General features: G+C 38.3%; 1 protein-coding gene across 1 annotated transcript; it reads right to left on the reverse strand.

Moving 5' to 3' along the window:
- Positions 1-1,405: 1,405 nt before the first annotated feature.
- On the reverse strand, positions 1,406-2,422 carry LOC145670081 (uncharacterized). The gene has a single exon (XM_081738447.1). The coding sequence runs from the start codon at positions 2,420-2,422 to the stop codon at positions 1,406-1,408; it is 1,017 nt and encodes a 338-aa protein (XP_081594573.1).
- Between the last annotated feature and the right edge of the window lie 8,902 nt (positions 2,423-11,324).

Genomic DNA, 11,324 nt, shown 5'->3' on the forward strand with positions numbered 1-11,324 from the left:
TTAAAGTAGGGCGAAGAAAGACCTTGTAAGTGTTTAGAATGGTGTGCGGTGATAGACCCCAAGTTGTACCGGCGAGACGTTTAAGTAAATTAAGTCTATTATAAGCTTTTGTCGTAATTGCTTTAAGATGTTGCATCCATGTAAGATGAGTATCAAAAGTGATGCCTAAGTAAGTTACTGTCCTGGTAGCTTGCAACGGAACCTGATCCACATGGAGAGAAAGACAACGTCTATTTCTGCGTACTTTAGATGTTTTCCGCTTCGGGAGAAAGATGATGGCCTGTGTCTTTGTAGCATTTATTGTAAGTTTCCAGTGTCTACACCAGCGGCAGAAGTCGTCTATAGCGATTTGCAAGATACGGTTGATATGTTGAATAGATGTGCCAAGAGCAAGAAAAGCAGTGTCGTCTGCGTACTGAAAGGCATGGACGTGATCTGGGAGGCGTGGCATGTCAGCTACAAATATAATGTATAGGAGAGGGGAAAGAGCGGAACCTTGCGGAACTCCTGATAATAAGAAAATCGGATGAGACAGGCTATTGCGAATGGCAACATATGTAAGGCGGCCGGAGAGAAAGTTAAAAATGAGACGTATGTATTCGGTAGGTAGCTGAAGTCTAATGAGTTTGTGAATTAGTCCGAGATGCCACACTTTGTCAAAAGCTTTTTCCAAATCAAATAGAACCAAACATGATGGATTCACTGAATTGTAATGCGTGCTGATTAGGCTGGTGAGGCGTAAAACTTGATCATTTATAGAAAACATAGGGCGGAATCCTGCTTGGGTGAGAGGTAGGATGTTTCTGCGAGTGAGGTAGCTATGGAGGCGTTTTACGAGAATACGTTCAAGTATCTTGCTGAATGTTGCTGTTAGTTGAATCGGTCTGTAGGAAGAGAGTTCGTGAGGTGGTTTATGCGGTTTTGGAAACATAAGAGGTTTTGAGGTTTTCCAAGACATAGGAAAGTATCCAGTACGCAGGATGAAGGTGAAAATATTTGCAAGAAGAAGTAGCAAGGAAAAAGGACACTCTCGGATTTGGCGATATGTGATGTTATCTAACCCTGGTGCTGCATTTCGTTTATATCGTATGGTGTCGCTGAGCTCTGTTACTGTTATGGGTGCGGTGATGGGTTGATTTTGGTTGAGTACATGTAGATGACTAGGCGGTAAAAAGGGGGTAGATGGGTTTATTCGATCAGCTATGTGTGGCCTGCCCTCAGAGGGTGGGGGTGTGAAGTTTGTCTGGAGGTGATCGGCAAAAGCATTTGCTGTATCTGTATCTGTGGTAGGAGCAGAGTTCCCAGTCAGTATGGGGTATGAAGTGTTGCTGGACTTGCCGCATAAAGCGTTGAATCTTTTCCAGTATCTGGTTGGATGACTGGTGGTCGCTAGGTTGTTGCAGGTTTAGACCCAGCATCGTAATTTGTATGCTTTAATGTAATTGTGCACTGTGCGCTGTAATTGTTTATGATGATGCAATGATTCGGGGTTTCTGGTGTAAAGGTAATCTCTGAAAAGTTGACGTGAACGGGTTATCATATTCAGATATTGTGGTGGTAGGCGTGGCTGATATGGAGTGCATTTACTAGTTGGAATATAAAGTTGACTGGCTTCCTGGATGGAAGTGGTAATAGAATCAATAGTAGAATAGAGTTCCTCTTCGGTAGTGGGTGATGTGAGATGAGATGTATGTTGCGTCAAGTAACTGTGATAATGGGTCCAGTTTGCTTTATCGAAGCGATAACAAGTACGGGAAGGCATCTGCGATCGAGGTGATGCAGTAGGGTGTAGTTGAAGCGTAAACTGGACAGGAGCGTGATCGCTACCGATTGTATCAAGAACATTAAGGACGCTATGGGTGGAGAGATTTGCAGAGGTGATGACAATGTCGGGCGTTGTGTTGGATATGGGTCGAGTAGGCTTTGGGAGAGGATGTATAATTCCAGTTGTACTTGTGGTTATAAAAGCTTCAAACGTGACACGATCCAGATGTGAGCGACTATGGAGATTGAAATCGGCCATTATGATATAGTGACGGTATGTGTTTGAGATATACTGAACAAACTGAGTCGGGAGAGGGTGACCAGGACGTACGTAAATGGTTGCAAACGTGATGTTGAGAGATTTGAAATATATAGTGGTGATGAGATGTTCAGGTAACTGATTAATGGCACAATGATGCTGACGATATGGGAGATGCGGAGAGAAACCAATTGCCACGCCCCCATTTGCGCGTTGTGCTGGGATCTGATTGTCTGCCCTGAGTATAGTGTAGCCTGGTATGCGACATGGAGTTGCTTTTGTCAAGAATGTTTCATTTAGCAGGAAAACTGTGATACGTTCCTCCCGAAGGAGAGTCTCAAACAGGAGTTTGTTTGTGGTGATTGATCTGATATTCAAATACAGAAAGTTCAAAGCCATGATGTAAGAGTGATTAACTGATGGGAGTGGTTGGAGATGCATGAAAATGTACTGTATTACCAGAATACGTAGCTGTGAAATTGATATGGAATGTGGTTTTGGCTGCCAGAGTAATTTGCTGTAAAATGTGTGGTCGTATGAAGGGGTGAATATTCTGGAGTGCCAGAGTGAAAAAGGTTAGCAATTGATTTAATGTGACAGGGGTGTCAGTGGATGGCGGAGTGGAAGGGGCGACGGATGCCGTACGTAGTGGAACAACAAGTTCGGGATGGGCTGGTGTTGGTTCCGGCTTGGCTTTACACTTGTAACTATAAGTGGGATGGTTGTCAGGACACGTCGAGCACTTCGCTGGTTGGTTTAAATTGGTGCAGAGCCGTGTTGAGTGGGGTCCGGCACAGTATCCGCACTTGTAGTTGTTTTTACATTCAGATGTGGTATGAGTATTGTATTCTTGACAGCGCTCGCAGCGTATGGGCAATGGTGCTAGTGAACGCGATGGTTCAACTCGGTGTTTGCGATTATAAATATATGCCCCATGAGCGAGGAGATCGTCAATCGTGTCTTGATGCGGAGTAAGAATACGGACCATGTAGGTGGGCCCACGGTCGTTACGGATCCTAAGTACTTTAGTTATAGAGTATCCATCGAGTTTTAATTCCTCATGGATTTCCTCATCTGTGTATAATGGATCTACCCCGCGGATAACCACAGAGAGAAGTGAAGGCCGCCGTGGTGGAGGTGGTTGTTTGCGAAATGAATCTGACAGTCGAGTGATTTCGGCATTTGCCCCGAAAGTATCTATTGGGACCTTGTTGCGAATTGTGGTATAAAGATCAGGGTCTGCTGTTTTGAGAATGTACCCATTTCGGGTATGAACTATTTCTTTGAGAGCAGCACGTGGTAGATATTTGCGAAGTTGGAGTGAGACAAACTTCTCATTGGAAAACTTGCTGTCATAATTACGGAGTAATATAGAAAAAGTTGGAACACGTGAAGTTGGCGATTCGGAAGCTCCTATTTCCATATTGTCAGTACCAGAGTCTTCGTGATGATGTTTTTTCTTTGGCGGGGAATCTTGCACCCTTGACGCATAGCTGTCTTTAGACTGAGGTGATCTGGATCGAACGGAGGTCGTGGATTCCACAGATGCAACGGATGTATGAGAATCTCTGCGTGTGCGAGAAGTTGTGGCACTTGTCTGCGCTTTTGACGATCCCTTCCGTGGCCTCACCTTCGTGGGACACACAGGAGGTTCGTCTACGACAGAAAGAAGAGTAGTGTGCCGACTGCCCATGCGTTTGCCAGAGGTGGTGCGTGAATCCGCCATCTTTAAAGACCGTCCGTTGGGCGACTGCCCAGATGCAAAAAACTAGCGTGACTAATGTATATATGATGAGATGTGTGAATGATTTCAAGGTCGGACTACCCGTTTGGATAGTAGTCCAGGTAAGACAGTTCCCCTATTAATGCAGTGACACTGTACACCCTTGGCTGAGATAAGTCTGATGAACAGTGTCCTGTAAAAACGCGGAGAAAAGTCCAGGATCATGAGTAGGAAGGTTTCTACAAAAAACGTCACCGTTTTAGATAGGTGGCGCTTCAGAGGCGAAACCTCTGGAAAAGTATGTTTTTGGCGACAGTAACTTTCTGGCTACTAGTGCGCAAGTTTCCAGTATAAAATAGCGCTTGTTTTGGTTATCCTTGTTAATAAAATAAGGCACTGATACGAATCCGCATTTTACACATACATTTTAAGAAACTGTATTACGGGAAATGATTAGTTGAAAAATGATTCAGTACACTTTAAGTTTGCTATCACATTTTACAACCATATGCTTAATGAACTATGCTGCCATCTATTGTAAACAGTAAGTACTAATGGAAATTTGAAACAATAATTCTCCTACCTTCGCGAGTAAGACTGGTAAGTAGTTTTCAGATTATATTTTTCTAAATAGCTGAGCACGCCCAGTGCCACTCATTGAATTCAAACGATTTGCAAATTATTTTTCAATTTTTTTTTGTTATTAATTTTTCGAGTAAGAATAAAGGAAAGGTGAAGGTTGGCAGCAGTGGCGTCAGAAGTTTTTTTTTCAGGTGGGGGGCAAACTGCTGTCTTGAAAATAGAGACGGGAATGTAACATAGGTAAAATAATACGAATATATGTTTGTAATGGAACAATAATTTGATTTGATTGGTTAATAATAATAATAATAATAATAATAATAATAATAATAATAATAATAATAATAATAATAATAATATTATAATGAAGCTGTAATGAGTTTCATGAAATTTCCATCTATGAGATGCATCTTAGTTTACATCTTTAGATTAATTAATCCCGTTTCAGTTTTGTGCTGGAATTTTGGTCTGGTGCTGAAATTTTCAAGCACTGAAATCAGAATTAGAAACATATAAAATTATAAAATTTGTACTGTTCACAATGACTATTTGTAAGTACAATTTTTTCCATTTTATATACTGGTACATATTTTTAAACTGTATTGGACATGGTCACACGGACACTATTAAAGAAACTTCAAGTTAGGCTACTTAAATCATTTGGAAACGAAGAAATTAAAATTATATTTTTAAAAATCCAGTTCTAATGTTGCAGTACATTGTAATATTAGAAACTGCTATTTAGAACAACAAACTTTGTAGCACTTTGTAGTAGAAGGTAACTTGAAGATTATAACACAGACTACATAATCAAGTAAAAAATAAGAAAATATATTTTTTTCCTATTTTTTCTACTTGACTTCGTGCCAGAAAGGAAAAATGGAATTTTCACTAAAGACTTCATAAAATGTATATAGAAAATTCAATTACACTAAATACCCAGAGTTATTATTATTTTTTACTACACATACTTCAGTATATCCAGTTTATTACATTCACCTCTCTTCCTAATCTCACACAATTAATAAGGAATAATTCAAGTATATATTGAATTTTAAGTGCTATTTTGTAATTTAAATAATTTTTTATATAACGCATAACATTTTCTCTTACGTAATTCTACATTTATTTTTTTTTTTTCAAAATTGACCAAAAGTATCTTTTCTTTCGCTTGTTTTTGATATGAATTCTCTTGTAATTGTGTTTAAATCTAAGTCTGATCGCTACACATGAGCAACAACAGCAGATGAGCCAATCTTTCTTGCGTCATGGACGTCCTCAGATATGTCTTTAGACGACGCAAATAGCTGAATGACCTTTCGCAAACGCTCAAGAAGCTGACATAGTGAGAACGGATGTCACTAGACGAATAACTTGGTCGAGAAGGCTGCGAACAGTTGAGGTTTCAGGACTAGTAGTTTTTAATATTCCGGTGGTCGTCAGCGACTCAGTCGTAATCAAAATAGATGGAAGCAGCCTGAGCTGAGTACATAATCTATCCAGCTTAAAATTCAAAGCATGAACTCCCAATTCCTGCTTTAAATAATCTGTTGAGAGAGGCCCACAAGCGCATATAGCTCCTTCACAAAGTATCTTCTAGAGTTTTATGAGTTGTTTGAAGCCTGGCTGATTGAAACGACGCTCCACTTCATTCAACAAATAGTCAATGATTTCAAAGTACATTTTTAAAAGACCTGTACAGGTTCTAGGGTAGGTGCTATAGAAGGATTATCAGTCTGCTCCAACCTATTGGTGTTCTGTTTGATCTTGATGAAGTGGTCAATTTTAAGTGTAGTCTGTTTGCATTTTCCTTTGCTTCCTTACAGATGTTTTCAAATGCGCTGTCCGTTCGTAGGTTTCTCAGAGTATCCTCTAGATAGAATTGCTGCTGCTCTTTTAGCTCCAGAAGCAGAAGCTCCAGAATTTTGAAGCACTTTCGCCAGTTGTCCACAAGGTACAAAAGCACGTATACTGACTATCAGAAAAAATATCATTCCGAATTTGTTCATTCTTTTCAAATACCCTTTTAGAATTACTTTTTGATCATCATTTGGACCACTTGTACTACTGATGATTCTTTTCCAACGTGATTTAAATTCGTTTGCAGTAGATTTAAATCTGATAAGAGATTTCCGCCTAACACACCAGCGAGTAGGACAAAGAAGCAGCAAATGTTTAGGATTACTTTCGTTGATAGTTTTACAGGGTTCAAGAACAATGTCGGTGTATGTTGTCTATCGTTTTGCAGAATCCAGGTTGATGTTTCAAACGTCTTTCACTATAGCCCGTACGTCACACAAAGATTCGCATTTTCGTGCTACTTCCTGCAATGGAAGATCTAATGCATGATTGTTGCAATGAATGCATACAGCTTTCGGATGTTGAGTCGAAATTATCTTCTGCACACCATTTACTCATCCTGACATAATAGCTGCACTATCATGATACTATTCGTGTATATTTTCTGCATTCAGGTTAAGTTTAGTTACAAAATCTTTGATCGTGAATTCTGTTTCCGATTTTGTGCCATGTGGGGTGATCATTCCCATAAATATTTTGTTGGGTTTGATGAATCAGAGTCAAAATAGCGCACACAGAGACAACTGTTCTTTCTTTTATATATCAGTCGTGGAGTCAACTATGATTGCATAAAATGGAGACTCTTTAACTTCTGCTACCAAGCCTCTCTATATTGCATATCCCATAATATTTAAAATTTCATTCTTTCAATAAGCACTAAGCCAGTTATCCCGTCGATTAATCCATTAATTGAGAACAGGCACATCCATTTCCTTTCAGCCAGGAGTGACATCAAATTATCTGTACTATACAAATGTCCACTGATTGCTTGACCACTGCGAGCTAAATATCTAAGACTATTGATTATTACAAGTAGCGACTGTCTTGCTTGTTCTTGTTGTTTATGAACTTGGCCTGAAAGGAGAGTTGAAACAGGTGTTCTGTTTCTGCACTCATATATTAACCCTTTCACTACCACTGGGACATATGTGTCCCACGATACATTCTCAGAGGACCCGTGGTAATTTACCGCATGGTATTGCTATGAATCGATGTTTCACTAGTAAAGAGAAGCCTGCTAATGGTTCACAGAATTCTTATGAACATTATCAAATAGACTGTAGTGGAAGTGAACGTGAACAATGAAAGTAAGGAACAATGTGCTAGTGTTAAAGCAGTGGTTACATGTACTGTTATTTGGAAAAAGATGCCGAAATCTAAAATATTTGTAATCATAAATACGACCTTTTTTTTTGACAATATATGTGTCATAATTGAAAATACAAGATAATCAGTCATGTCTCTTCCACTGGGACATATAGGTCCCAAGTAAAAAAAATCAGTGGGATACATAATGTCCCACCCTCCCTACGTGGAAAAACGTAACGGTATATATATATAAATGTTGTGTGTGTGTGTGTGTGTTTGTGTGTGTTTGAAAACAACAATTTTCGGTTATGGTCTGGAAGTAGGCTAATGATGTTTCAATAGAATTGAAATCAGTGCTAATTTACAAATTTTATTGAAAGGTGCACGTTAAAATGAAAGTGTTCTATTTAAGAAATTGTGAATCTAAAAAGAAAATAAAGCAATAGCGTAGCTAGAATTTTTTCTGAGGGGGAAGCAAGGGACCAAGAAAATTTTGACGAGATCATCTTTAATGTATTAAAAACTTGATTCACACAATATATATATATATATATATATATTTGTGTGTGTGTGTTTGGTTCCATCTCTCTTATTCATGATTTTACTATTCCCAAAACAGCGAAAATGTAAGAATTTACTACTCAAACAACTAGGATACATTAATACAATTGAAATGAAATCTTTAGTTTTACGTCCCACAGTTATGCTGGTTAGGCTAAAAAGGACGGTGATTATGAGAAATGAACGAAATGGTGGAATGAAGGAAGTGGAAGGAAACGGGAGAACCCACGAGCACAGTGTTTGTTCATCACAAAGTCCAGACGGAGCAAGCTGGAATCGAACCATGGATTTCAAACACCGGAGTGAATGCTCTACCACTGAGCCACCGCGCTCCCTTAATACAATTTATTTCCATTCTAATATAAGTAAGTAGTTACTTAATTACTGCGTTTAAAATATGTGTGGCTGGTTGATTTAGGTGGAAGCAGAAAAATACATGCACACACTCAAAATCAAAAGGGAACAAAGTATCTCATTGAAATGTGCAGCTTATATCATGATCCTAGGTATTTTAGGAATTTACTTATTACATACGAAGGCAGAGTCAGCAGAACTTTATACTTTCGAATCAAACTAATATGCATAATGGTATGTTAATTTTCACAAACGGTCTAATGAAAACATTCCATTAAAAGTAAACTGAAATGAAGATTAAATCAAGTTTCATCTGCAGAAATTATTTTATCCTAATTGATTTTCCTCACCCTCACAACAAAGAAAAACATTAAATGTAACACTTCACTTTTATAAACTACACATTTTCATTCCCTTTCTAAAACTTTTAATATACAAGTATTATTACGTGACAAAGGAAATTATTTTGTGCTGTGAAAACAGCAGAACGGACAGTATTATTTCAGAAAAAGTTTAAGATTTTAATTTCAGTAACAGCGCTTCGTCTATATTGTCCTGTTAATATAAACTAATTTAACTTGTGTGCTTGACAGCTGTAAAACATAGAAGCGTTGATCAATACCAGTTTGTAACAGTTTACATTACAGAAAAGTATGTAGTTTACTTAGGTAGTTAATGAAACAGCACATGAATACAAAAACAAAGGTATGATCAAATATGTGCATTTGAGCTCAGCGGTAGAACAGACGTCACATTCGGAAGCTGGTGTGATCGATCCCTCGTAGGCAAATATTTCAACTTAGGAGTTTACCAAGATTATTCCTCATTTCACTAGGGAAATGCTTATGGCCCATGTTCTCATTTTTCATTTGAGCATCGGAAGTTTCAAAGCCTTAAAATAAATTCAAATTAGTTGAAGTAAGTTAACGCTACTATCCTGTAGTCGATGCTAAGTTATTATTGTTAGTTTTGGGATTAGATATGAAGGAGGGGCATTAATTAGTATATCATGTTGAAAATTCATGTTACCACTGATTTACTGTTCTTCATAATTCCTACAATGTAATTTTCTCAGAAATACTTAAGCATATTTTCACGAAGAACAAATATAAATCTGCGATAAAATTGGGTTCCATGTACTCACTGAATGGAATCTATGGACCAGTCCCACAAACTCCTGATATTTCTCTGATTATTAAACATAAAATAATATAAGGGGATGACACAACCTGGTCATGGGAGTAAATACTACTTTTACACAAAATAACATTACTGCCGCGACCAAGTTGTATCATCTCGGTATCTTACCTGATGGTTAGTAATCAGGAGATTGTAACACTGGCTCTGTGATAAGTTTTGGAATTTCTCTATGTAGTGACATTTTAGGGATTAAGCTATAGTTGAAATCTTTAAATGGAAATACTTCTGAACGATTTATTTACACAGAATCACTGATTTTTACTACATTTCCGAAGGTTTTAGTTAGTAGAATATGTTCATTTAGCTCTGTTTTCCTGAAGGTAGCTAATATCGCTTGTTAACATCGTAGCAGAAGGTTTCTAGCGAGTTACCAACGGCCAAGAGTGCTAGCAAATTAGACATAGACTAGAGACAAAACCAGAATGTAATCGAGAGGGAGAACTAGTATCGGTAGCAAATAGTAGGTGTTGGTAGTATTCAGTATATTACTTTTCTCAAACAATCGGGATATGAACAACAGACAGAATGATGAGTTCAGAAACAATAAAACTACTCTCTTTTTTTACTGTATATTAAACAAGGCACCTCGATATTAAGATGCTTTGAAAATAATAATCATACCAAATTATTTAATGGATGCTATGCATTTGTTCTATGTCACCATAATCAATGGGAATTAATTACTTAGTGTACGAATTTTAATAGACGGAAACTTCTTTCCTCCAACGCAAGTGTAATGTTTTACTGCAGTGTTGGTTATTTGTAAGTAAGCATATTATATTTTAGTAGGACTTTCAGCATTGAAGCGAATGAGAATGAAGACTGATTTTGCATTTCTTTCTGGTTCTTTGCCGAAAACAAAGGAGATAACTAATTGAAGGGCAAATATTAAAAGGAATGTTCAGATGGTGAAGCTAATGCATATGCACCCTCAAAGATTTCGGTGAATTAGATCTTGCTGTACTAAAAGCAAAAACGAGTGGAGCTATTTTATCGGAACGCAGGCCTTTGCAACATACGGTATTCTACAGTTGGTAACTGTGTAGTCGACAGATGTTTTGGTAGTAGTTTAACTTATGGCCACGGCCCACTCATCGTTTGTCGACCTATAGCAATATCACTCTGTATTACTGTGGGGGGCACTAGGGGGGCCGAGAATTTGGGCAAGGGGGCCTGGCCCCGCTTGGCCCTCCCTTTGCTTCGCCACTGAAATAAAGCCACATCCAACATTAAGTTGTAGAATACTCTGTAGTTGTAAAAATCATAAACCAAAAATGGTAAACGACCAAACGAGAAACTGTGAATTTCCTAAACGAACGACACAAAGTAAACGGAGAATGAAGTTTGTGTAAAGCGCGCAGTGAATAGCATGAAATGTGATAAGTGGGAGATAGGAAGAAAATTGTTTGACAGGGGCTGTTACGGCGGGTGCCTCGTGTACTGTGGTGCTCTGTGAGGGAGAGAGTTGAGTATGGCTTTTTATACAACTACACTAAACTTACACTTTCCTTTTACAATCACACGTACATATATCTTTTTCTTTTCATACTCCTGTCGTTTAGCATCATACACTTTCCACTTTCTCTAAATTTTCACCCCTTCCACCCGGGTTGTTAACTCTCTTTCACTGTCTGAACTCCTTTCCCGACTTTGACCTTTTACTTTTCCCGATTTTGACTTTCTCTTCCCGATTGTGACACTCACGTATTACCG

This window comes from Thermobia domestica, chromosome 14, assembly GCF_964235325.1.
Source record: "Thermobia domestica chromosome 14, izTheDome1.hap1.1, whole genome shotgun sequence".
Classification (NCBI taxonomy): domain Eukaryota; kingdom Metazoa; phylum Arthropoda; class Insecta; order Zygentoma; family Lepismatidae; genus Thermobia; species Thermobia domestica.